The sequence below is a fragment of the Hyperolius riggenbachi genome, chromosome 11, assembly GCF_040937935.1.
Source record: "Hyperolius riggenbachi isolate aHypRig1 chromosome 11, aHypRig1.pri, whole genome shotgun sequence".
Classification (NCBI taxonomy): Eukaryota; Metazoa; Chordata; class Amphibia; order Anura; family Hyperoliidae; genus Hyperolius; species Hyperolius riggenbachi.
Window position 1 is genome coordinate 16,810,837 of NC_090656.1, and position 20,224 is coordinate 16,831,060.

At 46.9% G+C, this 20,224-nt stretch overlaps 1 protein-coding gene across 3 annotated transcripts in view; it reads right to left on the minus strand.

The window, feature by feature from the left end:
• Positions 1 to 223: 223 nt before the first annotated feature.
• The window catches only part of FHOD1 (formin homology 2 domain containing 1), a 281,432-nt gene continuing 261,431 nt past the window's right edge, over positions 224 to 20,224 (minus strand). For all 3 annotated transcript variants that reach the window (XM_068261737.1, XM_068261735.1, XM_068261736.1), the window contains 6 exons: positions 18,172 to 18,333; positions 16,717 to 16,907; positions 13,397 to 13,589; positions 10,194 to 10,356; positions 7,560 to 7,736; positions 224 to 3,129 (listed from right to left, as the gene is read on the minus strand). In XM_068261737.1, coding sequence (XP_068117838.1) covers positions 3,047 to 3,129; positions 7,560 to 7,736; positions 10,194 to 10,356; positions 13,397 to 13,589; positions 16,717 to 16,907; positions 18,172 to 18,333 — 969 coding nt within the window. In that variant the 3' untranslated portion in view covers positions 224 to 3,046. The remainder of the gene's footprint in view (positions 3,130 to 7,559; positions 7,737 to 10,193; positions 10,357 to 13,396; positions 13,590 to 16,716; positions 16,908 to 18,171; positions 18,334 to 20,224) is intronic.

Here is a 20,224-nt window from a genome sequence, read left to right on the forward strand (position 1 = left end):
GACATCAGCGGGAGCGAGGACACGGCAACGCAGGCGCAGTGGTTTTCTGACTTTAAAGTCTGAAATTCCAGAAGTGAACTGGAGGCGGGGCCGGAGCATCGGTGAGTGGCTGCGCCAACACAGGATGTCTGCGGGGGACCATTAGAAGCCCCGGGTAAGTTCAGCTCATTTTCCCCCGACCCCCCTACAGTATCCCTTTAAGTAAAAGCATACTTAGGGCCCGTTCAGACTACAAAATGCGGACCGCAACATATGCGGACCGCAACGCGTACGAACGCACGCATGTCCGCGTTCGTATGCGTTGCGTGGCTGATCCCATCACTGAAAAGTGAATGGGACAGCCGCGCGTTTTTGTAAAATCTGCGTGCAGCATGCGTTCCCGGACCGCACAGGTCCGGAACGCATGCTGTGTGAACATCAGACATTGCACTCTATGCAATGTCTGATGTCGTGCGTTTTGGCCACCTGCACGCGTTTCCAAAACGCGGCTGGAAACGCGTGCAGTGTGAACGGGCCCTAACAGTTAAAAATGGTGCCTTTGATTTGGGAAAGAAGGCCTAGATTAAACATAGGGATAATACTTAGGTATATACAGTGGTAAATATTGTGACCTAGACAGTAAATAAAATTGGGCATTGGATAAGAATACAGTGAGTTTAGGTCTGCTTTATGACAGCTGTGATGCGCTGCAGGCAACATACCCATCATCCTTTGCTGGAGCAGCCATTCACCACCTGCTGGGAGCAATGTTACCCTAATTCCTGGGGAGGTCTCGCCTCTGCTGCATTCTGTACAGTAACCCACCAGCAGTTTCTTCCTGGATTCAGGCAATGGCTGCCTACAGCAGTATAGGAAAGACTTGCCTACACCAGATGACAGCAGTCCACACAGGTTCCCTTTAAAAAGTGCAGTTAATTTACTTTATGGTGCCCATACACCCAGCGATGTAGGGGCATATTGGCCATGAGACAGATCTCTCTCTCTGATAGAATGTGATCAGAGAGAGATCTGTTGGCTGCTCATACACTGCAAACCGATTCTCAATAGATTTCAGCATGAAACCTATCCGGAATAGGCCTAGCGACGCCGTCTCCGCCACCTGCCTGGCTGTACATCCCCCAGTGTAAAATGTCCCCTCTCCTCCACACCGGTACCCATGCTGTGTACATTCTCACTTGTCCTGCTGGCATGACTTCCAGTGTCCCTCGCGGTCACCCCGGTTACAGGAAGTGCTGTACCAAGTGGTGCTCATGACATCACACACGTCTGGTACCACATGATACGGTCACTCAGTAATGGGGGCGACAGTGGATGACGCTGTGGGAATTTACGCAGAACGGGTAACGGTGGGGGAGGGGATATTTTACACTTAGTTTGCGCAGCGGAGGCGCCTACACAGCATGGGCAGCGGTGGGACAGCGGCAGAGGGCCCGTCGTGATATTGATAGCGAGCACATTCGACCTAGATTTTCTAACATGCTCCTTCGAGGTATATGACAGATTTCTGCCCATAATCGAATTCATCATCAATCGGGCGGACATGGTACAACACCGATTTTCATACGTATGGTCGATCGGGCCCCAAGCTCGCTAGAAGTATGGCCACCTTCACACTGCTGACAGTGCGGAGAGCACTAGGCTGAATATAACAATGGCGGTTCTCATATTTCAATCCTGACAGCTCCACTTTCACTCTGCGGATATAAAATATCATTGATTTTTTTTCATTGATATTTTATATATCAATTCATTGATCTTTATATTATAGCTTGTTTCATTGATATTTGCAAAAACTTTCCCTTCGCCAATCAGCAGCCAATCAGATGTCGTTCTTTCGTTTTCCTGCACTCTGCTGGAAGAATTAAAGGACAACTGAAGCGAGAGGGATTCCTAGGCTGCCATATTTATTGCCTTTTAGGCAATACCAGTTGCCTGGCTGCCCTGTTAATCCTCTGCTTCTAACACTTTTTAGCCATAGACCCTGAACAAGCATGCAGATGATCAGATGTTTCTGACATGATTGTCAGATCTGACAAGATTAGCTGCATTCTTGTTCCTGGTGTTATTCAGACACTACTGCAGCCAAATAGATCAGCAGGGCTGCCAGGCAACTGGTATTACTTAAAAGGAAATAAATATGGCAGCTTCCATATACCTCTCGCTACAGTTGTCCTTTAAAGGGATAATCGATTTTCCGTGGGTAGCTGCTCCAGTCTCAATAGATGTGACAAAGGGTGAGATACACCATCTATCCTCTTCATTTCCTCCACCTGATACCCCAATCTATAGCATGGAGTTCAGTCCTTCACTTCAGCGGTAAAGTTCAATGGTCACCCGTCTTGTTAGGAGAGACATTTCTGTAGCCGTTATATAACAGGTGCTGCCAGGTTTCAGCACACACCTCTTTTGTTTCTCCAATACAACTTTTTAGGATAAAGTGGCTCCTCCCCCAGTATATTAAGGAGTATCGGGGTAGGAAGTTATAGTGTTTTCAGTCCTGCTATGCTTATATATTGAATAGGACCTTTCTGTTGCAGCAGCTCACTGCTGAATGATCGATCCATTTTTACGATATCCACATGCAGCGATGGAGGCGGAGCCACGCAGGTCCTGATACGCCCACTCGTAAGCACCGCGTATAATATACTAAGTCCGCTGTGATCCGATCTGCAGGATGTGGATGATCCACCCCTGTCGAGAGAACCAGGGTTTTTTTTTATCAGGGCGCGGGGCTCTGTGATTCGCTGAATCGAAGACAAGAACAGCTGTGCAAGGTTCACGGGACACAGTGGTGCGGCTCCCTGATGGAGGGACGGATCAGACGTTCCGTAGAGTTCCATAAGGACAGCAAAGTGATACAGCGACACTAGCCAAGCTGTACATGCGCCACCTCTCTGCTGGTACCTGCATGGCATCGCCTGATGATACCGCGCAGGATAACCCCGCCCAGTCCATGAAGGGAGTGATAAGCTAGATCAGCTGCTGGCCCGGATCCCACCACAGGGGGCAGCGGACCGCTAAAGGCAGAAGTCTTTGGCGAGACGAATCACACGGCCACCTCGGAGGATTTGGACAGTCCCAGTGCCTGCACCAGATCGTCACTCAAACCGCTCTTCAAGGTTCTTCTCACTGTAAAGAGAAGTCAGGGTGTGAAAAGTGATCTCTGCATGGACTTAACTATTGATTGACAAAGATATCAAAGCCGTTTCCATACACTCATACAGATAACACTGTGCCCATACACTCGTCAGATTGGCAGCAGATAAGAAATGCCTCTGATGATCTATCTGATGCGTTTTTAGAACATTTTTGACCAGGATAGAATTCCAATAGATTTCAGTTTGAAATCTATTGAAATTCGATCTGATGGCATTTTTTTGCCATCAGATTTCCATTAAGGCCAATGCAAACTGATAAGCAATCTCATCAGATCGACCTAAATTTTCCACCCTGCCAGTTCGATGGAAATCCACCGAAATCGGCCATCGATCGGTCGATTGGCCAACCGATCGATCGGTCGGCCAGAAAAGTGTGTATGGGCCCCTTTAACCTCCCTGGCGGTAAGCCCGACACAGTGTCTGGCTAGCCGCCGCAGGGGATCACATGGCCCCGGGAGGATTTTTGCCTATAAAATGTTATGTATACCCTTCAGCTAGCACTTCGCTAGCCAAGTATGCCCCCCAAGTGCCTCCGAACCCCTCTGATCGCCCCCGGTATACATACCCCCCAGGGATCCCGCAATGGCGCAGCCTCCCAATCAGCGCCTGGCTTCGCTATGGGGAGGATCGGAACTGCCTATATGTCATCTCCGATCGTCGCCATAGCGACAGTGAAGCTGCATGGAGAAGCTGCGGCTCTCGTGGGATCGCGGACGGGTAAATATTACCGGCAGCGATCGGGGGGATTGGACGGGACCGGAGGCACTTGGGGGGCATACTTAGCTAGCGCAGTGCTAGCTGAAGACTATAAATAACATTTTATAGGCAAAAATCCTCCCGTGGACGCAGACATTGAAACTGCGTATCGCCAGGGAGGTTAAGGGGCCCATACTCTGGTCGATTTCAGCCATCGATCAATCGGAAATCGATTCTATCAAATCAGCCAATCGATCGATTTGCCGCAGATTTCGATGGATTTGATCTATCTAACAGGATGGGTCAGATCTAGGTCGATCTGCTGCTGGCAGCAGATCTATGGCCCATAGAATTGCATTGGATCTAATGGTCCAATAATGCATTTAGATCGATTTCATTCTGAAATCTATTGGAAATCTGTTCCTAGTGTGTGGCACACATCAGATAGATCCCTGTCAGATTCCGACTTGACAGGCATCTGACAGAAATCCATCTGATGGTCGAATCTGCTGCAAATCTATAAGTGTATGGCCACCTTTAGTGATGGCCATGTGTAGAACTCATGGAGAAGCATGTGATTAATTTGTCCAGCTGATAGATTTGCAACGCTCTGATTTACTGGGATCACATCCGGCTTTTGCACAAGATCATGCCTAGCAAATCAGAGGCTTGCATGTCTATCACCTGACCAATCTGACCACATGCTTCTGCACAAATTCTCCTACACCTGATCATAACTGATTCCTGTCTAAGAGCCGGACAGTGACCTATGCAGGTCAGAGCCACTCAAATCTTACAGCAAAACATTAAAAAAAAATAATGGATGCCTAGTGATATAAAACTATTTGTAAAATCACCAAAGAGTAGAGATTGGCACTAGATGGCTAGCAGACAGTCGAGGGTAACAGGTGCAGCAGCTGTGCCTCCAGACATATAGATGTAATCGTGAAACAAAAAGAAGAAAGATTCCGGGCACTAGCCAAAGTCCAAAAAGTGTCACCTTTATTGCATCCTCAACGTGACAGATACAAGTTGCATAGTGCAAAGCCTCAGATTTTCATAAATTCAACACCGTCCTGATATTCCATAGCCGGGGTAAGGAATCTTTTTGGCCATAAACGCCACATATTTTAAAATGTATTTTTCTGAGAGCCATACAATGTTTCAAACTGGGACAGGGCACATGCGCAGCAGAGGGCTCACGTACCTGTTGCCATGGTGATGTGTACATAATTGATCCGCCAGGCAGCGGAAGTGTCAGACAAGTCTTCAGCTTCTCTTGGGTTTCAGCAACATCAGCAATTTCCCCGAGAGCCAGACAGGAGAAATACCGACTAACAGCTTGTACAATTAAGAAGAAGAACAGAGGCGCCAGGCGTATCTTACACCAAACACTGTTGTATGCTCCCCTACCCTTAATTGCCTGAGGAAGCATGAGATTGCCTGCAAAATGCGTTGCAACCTATTGTGGAGTATGCCAATAAATTATTTGTTTCATTAATTGACAGTTTCTAGTGTCTGCTTCTAGGAGGTAAGTCCACCACTGCCTCCCAAGCAATTTTTAACAATTTTAAAGCCTGTTTTTATTCTTCTGGCCCCTCTGTTCTTCTTGGTTTTGCATCCACCCTTGGTGGAGGGGGGGGGGGGGGGGGAGGTATCTCCCCTTTTTTCCTATCTACAGAAAGCGACTTCTTATTCCTGAGTGGGGTCAGGACAATCTCCCCACCTGCCTTTACAGTGGTTGCCTGCTGGTGACCCTGACTTGTGAGTATATATATTCTTGTACTCTTTATCTATTCCATTTTCCAGTACATACTACAATATATTAAGCTCTCTATGTCATTTATTTACATACAGCTTGTACAATTAGCTAGCTGACTTGGGGGTTGATTCACTGTGTAGGACGAGATCCCCGCACTTTAGCCCAATAGGCTGCCTGTCAAGTGACAGGCAGCTTATTGGGCCAATCAAAGTGCGGGGATCTCGTACCCATCAGGCCAAAACTACAGGGAGTGCAGAATTATTAGGCAAGTTGTATTTTTGAGGAATAATTTTATTATTGAACAACCACCATATTCTCAATGAACCCAAAAAACTCATTAATATCAAAGCTGAATATTTTTGAAAGTAGTTTTTAGTTTGTTTTTAGTTTTAGCTATTTTAGGGGGATATCCGTGTGTGCAGGTGACTATTACTGTGCATAATTATTAGGCAACTTAACAGTAGGACTGGGAGTAGGACTGGGAGCAGTAGGACTGGGAGTTGAGCTTGACTCCATCCTCAACCCGAAAAGGCCCCACAAGCTCATCTTTGATGATACCAGCCCAAACCAGTACTCCACCTCCACCTTGCTGGCGTCTGAGTCGGACTGGAGCTCTCTGCCCTTTACCAATCCAGCCACGGGCCCATCCATCTGGCCCATCAAGACTCACTCTCATTTCATCAGTCCATAAAACCTTAGAAAAATCAGTCTTGAGATATTTCTTGGCCCAGTCTTGACGTTTCAGCTTGTGTGTCTTGTTCAGTGGTGGTCGTCTTTCAGCCTTTCTTACCTTGGCCATGTCTCTGAGTATTGCACACCTTGTGCTTTTGGGCACTCCAGTGATGTTGCAGCTCTGAAATATGGCCAAACTGGTGGCAAGTGGCATCTTGGCAGCTGCACGCTTGACTTTTCTCAGTTCATGGGCAGTTATTTTGCACCTTGGTTTTTCCACACGCTTCTTGCGACCCTGTTGACTATTTTGAATGAAACGCTTGATTGTTCGATGATCACGCTTCAGAAGCATTGCAATTTTAAGAGTGTTGCATCCCTCTGCAAGATATCTCACTATTTTTGACTTTTCTGAGCCTGTCAAGTCCTTCTTTTGACCCATTTTGCCAAAGGAAAGGAAGTTGCCTAATAATTATGCACACCTGATATAGGGTGTTGATGTCATTAGACCACACCTCTTCTCATTACAGAGATGCACATCACCTAATATGCTTAATTGGTAGTAGGCTTTCGAGCCTATACAGCTTGGAGTAAGACAACATGCATAAAGAGGATGATGTGGTCAAAATATTCATTTGCCTAATAATTCTGCACTCCCTGTAGGGTTTAACATCCGTATGAACTCCACAATCAACAGTATGGCGTCACTTGTCGTGCAAGTGGATCCGAGATGAAAAACTAAATATAACAAGTAACTTGTCTATATATCTTATATAAAGTTTAGATTACAAAGCAAATCTAGCTGCAATCAGCTTCAACAGTAGATGAATATTTCTTCCTGGGATACAATGAGAGCGGCCATGTTCTGTTTGTCACATTACACACAGGCAAGCTGATCGCATCTCCAGCCCTCGGGCCTGTGAAAACTCCACTCCCCCCTCCCTCCTCCTCTGCAATCTCTGGCTGGTAACGCCTCCTCCTTCCCAGATTGAGCTCCCATGAGCACTTGCTACAATGCCTAGGCGCTGGTAGAGGCTTGTTTATTTTATAGGGAATTAGGGTATTAAAACAAACAAAACGAAAAAAAGTATTTGGCTTGAGGAAAGCTCTATAAACTGTATGTAAGGGGCACAATTATGCAATGAGTAAAAGTGTATCTCGGATCCACTTTAAACAGGCAGCTAACGTACATATGCTGGGAAATAGCCTGTTATTCAACGCTAGTGTGAATGAAGAACAAGTGGGGGCCCCACAGGAGGCACCGTAATACTCACATGACTTCCTGTTTGCTCTTGATCGCTTTCGCTCTTTTGGTGCCGCCACCCTGGGGTTGGGATTCTGAGTCACAGACTGTACGAGTCGATCCATGATCTCATCGGAAGCATCCACTGGGGAGCCTCCCGACTCTTCCTTGTTACCAGACAGGTCAGGAGGGCTGCCACGACCCATACCTAGAACAAAGGCACCCGGGTTAGAAGTAGATACAGTAACTGGCTAACGAATTCACGGCTGAACAGATTGATTTGTCTGAGGTCATCAGAAACATTCTGCTAGGGGGTCTCGGAAAACCAATTCAAACAGGAATGCTTATACCAAAGACAGCGTCCCTAACAGCTCTCTTGGTTTCAAGGCTAAAAGCCACCAATACCTGCAAGAATGAGACATCTAGAGGGGTTACAGAGGTGCCCTTCCTGTAATTGACTTCCTGCACAAGTATGCAGAGCTCGAATAACGGGCAGATTACACACCTTGCATTCAAAACAGGTACAGTAAAGGGGCGTTAGCTTCAGCATAAGTTGTGCACAAATTATCCCTACTAGACTCTCCCACGGTGGTGACGGGCCCCAACGGGAGAGAGCCTAACCACTAGTCTAACAGTGAAGCATATCAAATAGTGAAGCATGTTCAATCAGTGAAAATTATCCAATCAAAGGGTTAAAACCTCAAACTTTTAACCCTTTGATTGGATAATTTTCACTGTTTGAACATGCTTCACTATTTGATATGCTTCACTGCTAGACTAGTGGTTAGGCTCTCTCCCGTTGGGGCCCGTCACCACCGTGGGAGAGTCTAGTAGGGATAATTTGTGCACAACTTATGCTGAAGCTAACGCCCCTTTACTGTACCGGTTATGAACGCAAGGTGTGTGATCTGCCCGTTATTCGAGTTCTGCATACTTGTGCAGGTAGTCAATTCAGGTGCAGCGTCTGTTTGGAAGCGCTGCCATTTTCTTCTGCTGTACAAAACGTAAGTATACTTCAGGCTAGCTGCCTCCATGGGTGTCAGCTTGCATTAAAATTTTAGAATTTAGATTAGTGTTAGCACATAATTTGCATCTGATTTGTGTTCAAGGTGTGTATTTAGCCTCAAGGGGCTGGGCATATCTCTGGAGCTTTCATTTCACTTGCAGCCTGTGAGCGCTGCCCATTGCCTGCTGCCTTCCTGTAATTGTAGGCCGTAGGTCTAGTGTTTTTGTGGCCCGATCGACCATCCAATTCAGTAATTTTATCAAATCTGATGAAAATCAGTGAATTCACCGCCTGTCAGTTGTCTGCATGAAAGAAGTATTAAAGGGACCTGAGCAACTGTACACCCATAAGGGAGGTTCGTAATAGAGAGTATGCCATTGGGGTAAGGGGGCAGGGGTTGGCATTACTTACTTACAGGGGACTGCTCCTCTAGACCCCCCATCCATATAGTATTCATCATCTTCCCCAGGAGACGGCCGCAGTGTGTTACACGCATCCGACCGTTGCAATGCACGCTGGGAGATGTACTCACATCAGTGTACTACATTTCCCAGCATACATTGTAGCGCCTGGGAGCGCGTAACACTGCCAGAAGCTTGAAGCTACGCAATGCCTGTCTGCCCCCCCCCATGGCACTTTGTCCCTCTTTTCATGTACAGGTGCTCAGGTCCCTTTTAGGACCAAGCTGAAATTGAAATTCGGATATAATGCCTGTAGTTTTTGTTTCCATTTCACAATTTAAAGTGTACCAAAGTTGTCCTAGAAAGAAGATTTGATAGTCACTAGCAGCTTCCACCAGCAGCATAAACATGTCGAGTCCCACGCAGTCCTCTCGGGGTCTGCTGTTCAGCTGGGATCAGCACGGGTAACCGGCTCAGTTGGGTCCAGTCTGGGTCTTCTGCGCATGCGCGGACCTCCCACACATGCGCAGTAGACCCGGACTGACGCGACTGAGCCAGTTACTGGGGCTGATCACGGCTGAACGGCGTGGGAGGACGGCGTGGGACTCAGACATGTTTATGCTGCTGGAGGAAGCCGCGGGTGACTATCAAATCTTCTTTTTAGGACACCTCTGGTTTACTTTAACTACTTAAAGGCCACATCACACCAATTGGCGTGAACGCGGCGGCAGCTCCAGGACCGCCCAACGCTGGGGGCGTGTCTTGCAGGAGATTGAGCGCATCTCCGCTCCGTCATCAGTCTCCCAGCGGCGATCGCCGTCTATTTACAATGTACTGTGCTGCAATCTAAGGTAGCGCTGTACTGGGACATACTCGGCTGTCCCCCTGGGAGGCTCAGAGAGCGATCAGCTCTCATAGGCTGATGTCTATGAGAGCCGATCACTGTGATTGGCTGGCGAGGGAGGGGGGAAAAAATAAAAAAAGGGCAAATTTATTTAAAAAACAACAACAAACAAACATCCCAGCAGCAATAAGAGTCCACCAACAGAAAGCTCTGTTGGTGGGCAGAAAAGGGGGGGAATCACTTGTGTGTTGAGTTGTACGGCCCTGCAGGGAGCCCTTAAAGCTGCAGTGGCCTGAATTGTAAAAAACAGCCTGGTCACTAGGGGGTGTAAGCCTGTGGTTCTGAAGTTGTTAAGTGGCACTGCAGGGCAAAGATTGGAAAACACAACTATCAGAGAAGACAATAAAGCCATACTTCGGACGCCTCGGCTCCGGCGCGTGTTCTGCTCTCCGCTGGAGGATATGAGGATGCTGGTCATGTTCTCGTGGCCGTCCTCACTGTTCTGCGTCCGTAACCTAGAGCTGGTCATGGTGACGTTATTCTCCGAGGTGCCAGCAGCGCTAGAGAACTTCGCAGTCTGCGGAAACAGAACCCATCCATGAAACAGCTAGAAGTAGCTAAAGAACATTATAGGTTTATTTTATTATTTGCTTTAGTATATATTATTTATAGCTCTAGTTAAACCTTGACTTATTGATGCATAAAGTAGTAAATATATGTTCTGCATTTTGAATACACTTTTACCTACATGCGCTGGTTTTCAGAGTCACCCCACCCCCTCGCACATGTCATCGCTTCTGTTCAAAGGGGCAGGGCTATGCGGATTCGGCATGTAGGTAATAATTTATTCAAAATACCACACATGCACACAAAATCACAGCAAAATCGACTCTTAGTCAACTTGTAGTACGCATAGCGCGATCCATGACACATGCTGCCAGGCCTAGCGCTTGTGCACTGCTGCCGACCCGGAAGCTGGCTTTCATGGCTCTTTCACATTAGCCAGCGCAAGCACAAACCCACTTTCGTGCACACGTTGAGTGACATCGGGAAGTTGCAGTGCGACGCAATCAGCGGCGGTAGTTATAATTAACCCGACGGAAAAACGCTGACGTCGGACGATTAAAAGCTCCTGGGTGCGTCAAACTGCAACGCATCAAAAAGCAGCATTAGATGTGAAAGGTAAAATGAAAGTCTATGGACTTTCACTTTACCTTGGAAAATGCAAACTATTGAGTTTGTGTCAAAACACCAGAAATCAGCTCTGGTGTGAAAGAACCCTTAAGATGGCCATACACTGGTCGATTTGCCATCAGATTCGACCAACAGATAGATCCCTCTCTGATCGAATCTGATCAGAGAGGGATCGTATGGCCACCTTTACTGCAAACAGATTGTGAATCGATTTCAGCCTGAAACCGATCACAATCTGTAGTGGTGGTGCTGCCCCCCCCCCCCCCCCCCCGCATGCATTACCTGCTCCGCCGGCGCGAGTCCCCGCTGTCACTGCTGTCTTCTTCTCCGCTCTGGTCTGGTCTCCGGCATTCTTCACTTCTTCCTGCCCGGCAGGAAGTTTAAACAGTAGAGCGCCCTCTACTGTTTAAACTTCCTGCCGGGCAGGAAGAAGTGAAGCATGCCGAAGACCAGACCAGAGCGGAGAGGACAGCAGTGAGCGGGGATTCGCGCCGGCGGAGCAGGTAATGTATACCCGCTGTATTGCGTCGGTCGTCGGGCATTCGAACGCCGCTAACGACGCACTCCCGACTTGCTGGCGACCGAGAAAAATCTTCCGCACGGATGGGTTGACGGTAATCGACGGGAACGATCGATTTCGGACGGTGTGCGCGGCGATTTCACAGCCGTTTCCATTACTGTGATCGAAATGGCTGTATATCGGCGGGAAAATCGTTAGGTGTATGGGCCCCTTTAGGAGACAACAGGGGGGACAGAGGTTAACCTGGGGGATAAGTGTTGAGATCGGTGGACATGAAGACTCTTCCTGTACATGCCTGCTCCCCCCGTATTTACAAACTTATTTGCCTCGGATATCTTTTAGGGTTAAGTAAACAAAGGGTCTTATCGGTTTGTCATAAATGCATCGCAATCGTCGCAAGAACCATTTTAAAGTCCTGTTGTAATGAATGCATCTGAATTACATTTATATTTGCAAAAAAAAAAAAAAAAAAAATCTCTGTACCTCCTTCTGATGATATTCAAATGTATATAAGCTGTGTGTTTCAACATCTTGCTAGCAGGAAAACCAGAAGATGACCCAGCACCGTCTTCATGATGTAATTATAAGCTCTTTATTCAGACATGATCAAGTCAAGACAGGATACAGCAAACATGAGGCTAGTGCATGAAGCAGCGATGTTTCGGGAGGACGTCCTCCCTTTCTCAAGCTTGCAAAGCCTCTGACACAGTAATACAACATCCGCCTTTATATAGTAGGCTCAAAAACAATGAGCCAATCAAAAAACAAGGGCAGTGACGCTGGGTCAACCAATCAGAAGCAAGACCTGTGAGGGGGCAGGTACAAAAGTCAGGAGGACCTGATGGGGAACTGAAGGCTACCAGTTTCCTCCAATCAGGTTTGTCCTGAAAAAGGAGGAGGAGGAGGAGGAGGAAACTGGTAGCCTAAGCCTACTATATAAAGGGGGATGTTGTATTACTGTGTCAGAGGCTTTGCAAGCTTGAGAAAGGGAGGACGTCCTCCCGAAACGTCACTGCTTCATACACTAGCTTCATGTTTGCTGTATCCTGTCTTGACTTGATCATGTCTGAATAAAGAGCTTATAGTTACATCATGAAGACGGTGCCGAGTCATCTTCTGGTTTTCCAGTTTGCTTCAATCCCCAAGGTCTGAGTCGATCTAAGTGGTGGGTGCAACCTGCACATTGGCTGTTCTAACATCTTGCTAGCATACATGAATATAGTCTGAAGTAGGCTTATCCGCTGAAAGCTTTCTCCTTTTCTTTTACAGACTGGCACAGCACACAATGAGAACTCCATATTCCATACATAGTTTCTGAAAAAATCCACTGCTCTGTGTTTGTTGAAGTTCTTATCAGTAGCTGTGAATAGACTGCAGGATTTCTGCTCAAACATAAACACTGAGGCCTAACCCTTTCAGTGAATCCAAGTTAAAACTTCAGGGTTTTTTTTTTTAGGATTTCCATGGACTCGGATTAAAACTTTTTTTTTTCACATAAAGGTTATCATGCTGTGGCTAATCTGTTAGAGCAGAGAGGAGGTTCTGAGTTTAGCTCCACTTTAAGTTAGCCAATAAATGGTATCAGCCCAATTCAAAACTTCCTGCTTTTACGGTTGGCTAACACGGTACAATACCCTACTGTACTCCAAATATTACATTTTTATTTAAAATGTTGATTAAATGCCTTGTTTTGATGAGGTTATTGAAGAACAAAAACTGCTTTTCAGTACTAACCCGTAATAATTAAAAAATAAATGAAATAAAAATAAAATTATATCACTAAAGCAAACTTAAAGTGTAGTGAACACACTCATCCAGAAGAGGGCGACATTGCATAATTTTTTACACAAAATGCACACAACGTTTAGCACGGTGGTTTACAGAGAAGCTCCAGTGCGATTACCTCTGTGATCATCCTCCCTCGCGTCTTGTTGCGTTCTCTGTAAGCCGCTCGCTTCTGCTTTTGCTGTAAGACTCTCTCGCGGGCGGTTCTGTACTCCAGAGCGAACTCGCTGACTATCCGGCAGAATCGCGTGATCTTCATTTCCCGGGCGGAGGAATAGCTGTAGCCCAGATACAACAGGAACGAGCGGAACCTGCGGACATAGCGGACATGTTACAATCGTCTCAGCGACCCTCATTATCCTGCTGGGCATCATGGCCGGATTTCAGGCAAGGCCACAAAGGCCATGGCCTAGAGCACCAGAAAAACAAGGGGTGGGCTGTGGGCAGCAGGGTGGCAGGAGCAGTTAGCCTGGTGAACTTTCGTCCTGCTACACTTAGTTTCCACATAGTGGTGGGCGGCTACCAAAAGCCAGATCTGGCACTCGGGGAATGAAGGGGCAGAGAACTGGCACTGACAGCGATCTCAGAGCTGCCTTCCATTTACCAAATGTGCCACTCCCCAAAGACCTTACAATCTAATCCCCGTCACTAACTGTCCCCAGAGGAGCTTATAATGTAACACCTGCCATCACTTCACTAACTGTCCTCAGAGGAGTCTATAATCTAACCCTTGTCGTGTTTGGGGGGAAGTTTAGGATGCTGTCGGTCCGGGCGCAGCTGATGATAGCGGGCATTGGGCGGTAAGAAGTACAAATCGGGCCCTGCTGGGCATAAACACCCGCCTCTAACTGGACTTCCACCAATCGGGCTGCAATTTACAGCTCGCTGGCTACTAAGTTATTTACAGTTTAGCAAAAGGCGAAAAGAAAGCACAGGGTTCAGACTGTGGGATTGGGCCAGCACTGTAAGCCAATCAGTAATGCCTTGCAGGGTGCTGTTACTGTAAGGGCCACGACAGTGGCGTAGCAATAGGGGATGCAGAGGTAGCGGCCACACAGGGGCCCCTGGACCAGAGGTGCCCACTAGGTATCCATCCATCTTATTAGCTTTGCATTGCTGCTATGCTGGTAATGATCACCTCTAAATATACATTGCATAGTGGTAATGTAATCATTAACAAACTGTTTCCTTATTCTGATTACACCTCTCTGACACTGCAGCTTTCCTCGATAGGTTTTGGGGCTCCATATTATTGTTTTGGGGCTCCATATTATCCAATAATTGGGGCCCCAAGCAGGGCTGGTTCTTTCATGAAGTAAGGTGAAACATTTGCATCAGGCGCAGCATGTTTGTACTGTTTACACTAACAACAGTCAGAGTAGGAGGAGAAGTGAGAGGAGAGTGAGGTGAAGAGGTCATCATTGGGGAAAAGCAGCTTGTTGTGCTGTGTGAGGAGTATGACAGTGAGGAGAGGGGAGGCAGTAAGTTGTCGGGTGCTGTGTGATCGTTCTAAATCGGGGAAGGGGGGCGCATCTTCACAAGTTCGCCCCAGGCAGCAAAAACTCTAGAACTGGCCCAGGCCCCAAGTAGAACTCTCACTGGTGCCCCGAGCTCCTTAGTTACACCCCTGGGCCAATGTATACCAGCATTTCCCTACCAGGTCACATACTGCTTCCACCTAGCAAGACCCCTGGCTGTAATGTAAAGGCATGATGGGGATTCCTAGCTAGCAACCAGGGATTCACCTATATATTGTAGCTCGCATTATGATGCACGTGGTGTACGATCAGCACAGTAACATGAAAATCCACATACTTTCATTTTACCATTCAGAGAACAGTGTGCTTTGCGATGTAACGCATCAGGGAATCTTAGGACGAACACACAATTTCCCATTGAGTTATATTGCACTGAGGCTGCTGATAGCCCCATTATATGGCAATAGCGTGGCAGGAAAGGCGTGCATGCAATTGTGATCACGCACGCCTTGTATAGTGTGAACGGGCCCTAGGCAGCAAACACGCAGCTTTATTATTTTACAGAAAATGAGCCCTTTTAATGAACATGATTGAAAGAAGCAATCCTTGTCAAACATCCCAGGGGAGGGGGCCTTCAACACCACTTATCAGCATATTATCATCATACTTGCCTAGACAAATTGACTTCTACAATAACAAAAAAACAAAACAAAAAATAAAAATTAGACATTTACCTCAGTAGTGAGGAGCATCTACATTAGACATGTCCAAAGTCAGGGGCCAAATGTGGCCCACCAAGCCTTTTCTGGTGGCCCCTTAAAAGGAACCAGAGAGGAACGGTAATAAAAAATAGAACAAGCTTTTATACATACCTGGGGCTTCTTCCAGCCCCATAAGCCTGTATCGCTCCCATGCCGCCATCCTCCGCTTCCTGCATCGGCGGTACCGGGTCCCGTCACTTCCGGCGGACACGGCCAATTGTCCGCATCACAGGGGCTCCCTCCAAACCCGTACACATGAGGCTGGAGGGAGCCCCGTGTGATGCGGACAATTGGGCGCGTCTGCCGGCCGACTCGCGGCAATGACGGTACCCGGTACCGGCGGATCCAGGCAGCAGAGGACGGCGGCGTGGGAGCGATCCGTGCGTATGGGGCTGGAGGAAGCCCCAGGTTTGTATACAAGCCTTCCCCCAACGTCTCTGGTTCCCTTTAAAGCTCTCTATAGTTGTTAATTACATGCAGCCCACAAGCTGTAGCTGCGATGACCCATGCAGGGGTCACCTTATGTCGCCATTCTGCCTCCCTCTTTGCTCACCCGTAGGTTATCAGTAACCACTGTAGCAGCCACTGATTAGCAGCCACCACTGTGCCAGCAGCAGTACCAGCCACTGAGTAGCAGCTGCCACTGTGCCAGCAGCAGTAAGAGCCACTGATTAGCAAATGCCACTGTGCCAGAAGCAGTAACAGCCACTGAATAGCAGCTGCCACTATGCCAGCAGCAGTAACAGCCACTGATTAGCAGCTACCACTGTGCCAGCAGCAGTAACAGCCACTGATTAGCAGCCGCCACTATGCCAGCAGCAGTAACAGCCACTGATTAGCAGCCGCCACTGTGCCAGCAGCAGTAACAGCCACTGATTAGCAGCCGCTTGAGCAACCGGCCAACAAAGCACAAATCTCCCCCCAGGTGCAGGCAGAATACTCACCGAGCCTCCACCAATCCTTGTGGGCTCCTAGCAGCTTTCCAGAGTGTCAGCTGACCCGCATTGGGTCATGTGACACAACGACTTGTGTGCACAGCCGCCTGAAGCTGCTAAGAGCCCGCGAGGTGATGCAGGACGTCGCTGGAAGATCGGTGAGTATTTTGTGGCTGGGCAAACCCTCAAGAACAGTAGACACCCATCACGTATCTCACATAGGTATATACTTATATTTGCGAGAATAAATCTCCCAAGTCTGACCTGTTGAGGATTCGGCGGTGGACGATCTTGAGAATAACAATTTTGTCGGTGCAGTTTTTCAGGAAATCATTCATTTTGTTCTTCAGGCCTGGTTTAGTCTCGTGCTTGGCGATGACTTTCAGGCTGTCCCAGGACTCCCGGCACCTCTTCTCCAGCTGGACCAGGCTGTCCGCAAGGTCATCAAAATCCACCTGGATGGAAAAAGTGCAAGATCAGAAGTGAGACTACATGCTGCAGGAATGCCATTGACTTTTCATGGTGTGCCTGGCATCGCCACCCTCATCAGCAAGAATAAAGCCTATCCCAGCAGTAAAGTCAGCTTCAAGTACAAGACAGCTGACTAACTTTGGACAAGATGGAAGAAAAAGGTTTGTGTTGAGAATAAGCCACTGGGGTGGCTTAACAATAAAGTTGTAATCCTGCGCTGCACTGTGCTACACTGTTCTGTGTCATTGGGCTGTGAGAAGGAGGCACTGCAGTAGTTACATACATGTACCAGGAAGTGGAAGGGCAGGACTGCATACAGGAAGTTGGGCATGATTGGAAGCAGGGAGAGCAGCAGAATTCTGCAGCTGATGGAAATATGCTGAGGTCATGGGACGGTGTGAATGGAGCCCATGTACCAGGAAGTGGAAGAGCAGGACTGCATACAGGAAGTTGGGCCTGATTGGAAGCAGGGAGAGCAGCAGAATTCTGCAGCTGATGGGAAATATGCTGAGGTCATGGGACGGTGTGAATGGAGCCCATGTTCCAGGAAGTGGAAGGGCAGGATAGAACGCAGGGAGTTGAGCCTGAGTGGAATCAGGAAGAGCAGCAGAATTCTGCAGCTGATGGGAAATATGCTGAGATTGTGGGAAGGTGTGGATGAAGAAAGGCATGCTTAAAGCTCACAACTTCATATGCTGCTTAGTGACCTTTGCCATTCTCTAGAGTGAGTTCGGCTATATATTAGCTGAACCCCAGGACCCAAACTACCACCCACCCCTAAACAGAAGTCCTGCTATTCCAGTGCCAAAATGACTTGCTAGGCCTCACACCATGACAGCAAACTACATTGTGGCCCATGGTGGCGCTGTATCTTCCAAATGGCCCATGCGCCATAAATACTGGCTTCACCTAAAATTATCCTGACATGAAAGTATAGAAAATTAGCCAATGTAACAAGCAGCTGCCGATCATCTAGTTGGTTAATTCGCCAGCAGCCAAGGGCTCTCATTGGCTAAGTGTAACTCCTCCCCTGTAGTGGACATTTGCGTGTTAGGAAAATTGGTTTTCCAACAAAATGAAATGCACAATAATGTAACCTGAGATAGGCTTGTTGGAAATCTGCTATTGTTGCATTAAACGTTCATGATCAGAATTATTAGCCTGTGATTGGGCACCTCTGCTGGTGACATCGTGTATGACATGCGGGCGCGCAGGGGAGAGGGTTGGGCAACAGTCAGCCACACCTACCTTGGAGGAGCGGGTGATAGCGGCGATTTCTGAGTACAGATCTGTAGTGTCAGGGAACTTCTCTGTCACGATATTACACATATGGTGGAGCAGCGTCTGCCGGTGCACCGTGTCCTTCACCTCCGAAACTTTCTCCAGGTAGCTGAGGTCAAAGCCTTTCGCCTGCAAGAGAAGACAGGTCATCTTAGTGCAGGGAATATACAGACATATCACAACACAAGAGCCAACAATTTAATTAATTAAAGCAGGTGTACTTAGGTATAGAATCGTCTATAAGGTACCACATCAGCCCTAATGCTGGCTGTACCTGCCCCCTGTACCTTTGTACTACAAACTGATATATCCACAGAAAGAGTGCTTTGCTGGTCCATGCTCATCCTAACTGCTCTTTCTGGCCACTAGAGGGCATAGGATTTGCATGCAGAGGCTGGCTACTCTATTAGGACAGCAGGACAAACACAAATTCTGCACCCTCTACTGGCTGGAGGGGCTCATATAAAGTAAAATTCAATTTGAAATTTGGAAATGACAAACTGCAAAACATATAGAGATGGATTAAGGTGAAACGGGGCCCTGGGCAAGTAACGACTTTGTGCCCATCCGTGATGGCCACCTGGCTTTTTTGATAAGATTTGGTGGGGGATAGTGACAATTAGGCCCCTAGACCAGGGGTAGGGAACCTTGGCTCTCCAGCTGTGATAAAACTACAACTCCCAGCATGCATTTGCCTTTATTAATCATGAGTGTGGCTGTTAGACTCCTGCAATGCATTGTGGGACTTGTAGTTCCTTAACAGCTGGAGAGCCAACGTTCCTTATCCCTGCCCTAGACTCTCTCCAGGCCCTAGGCAACAGCCTAAGTTGCCTTGTGAATAATCCAGCTCTGAAAACTTACATATCAAAACAACCACAGATGAGGTGGGGGCTGATCTCTATACCTACAAATACCAGATAGGAGTTTCAATTATTTTTTTTTAATGCACTTTGCATGTGGGAATACAATTACCCTTCAAATCAAACCTGTCATGAACTCAGGAAATTAACGCTTGCATTAGAAAAAATTCCCACACCTGTGTGCAAATATGTAATATTTCACTACAAAAACAGCAGCTACCTATTACCGATTCCTCCACCACCTGAGATATTATTGATGTATAATTATTCTGGTAATAAAGTACAGTTCTGTCTTTTTAACAGAAGGTAGCAAAAAAACTCTCAACACAAAACAAATATAGAAAGATCCACACTTGAGCAAGCCCATGACACTCAAAGTAACATCAGGTTTATGTATAGGAGGATCTGTGAGTGATGAAACCACAAAGCAATTTTTGAGTTAAAAAAAAATCAAAATCACACTTTATTGTAACAAAAACATTTTCAAAAAGTAAAAAGCTTTGTATTTGTCAATAAAAATTCTTCATAGCATAAATGTAGAAGATCATTCCATTTTGACAGTAGACACAATGGCCTCAATTCACAGAGCTTTATCAAACACTATCAAACGTTTGATAATTTACCTCATGGGTAAAATCTAATTTTGAATTCATTAAGGTGTTATAGATTTATTAAATGTTTTATTGATAAAACGTTCAATAAATCTATAACACCTTAGTGAATTCAAAATTAGATTTTACCCATGAGGTAAATTATCAAACATTTGATAAAGCTTAGTGAATTGGGGCCAACATCTTTGTTTCATGAAACAGTAAATTTCAGGCAAGGACACTAGTCTGTTTCGGACTGATAACCCTTCATCAGGCCTTTACAAAGCAACAAATACATCTTTATAATACAACATACATAGTCTAGGAGAAAAAAATATTGGGGCATCTGTTCCGACCAGACACAACCCGGGCACTGGTTGTGTCTGGTGAGTAGCATTGAGCCTATGTTTGTGCAGCTGATAATCTACTTGCCAGCCATCAGGTCTACTTGCCAGCCATCAGGTCAAAGATTCATATGCAACTTCACATGCAGAGTCCCAAAAAAGATGGCTTGGCGCATGTTTTGCGGTGTACCACCGCTTCCTCGGAGGCACATGAAATAAACATATA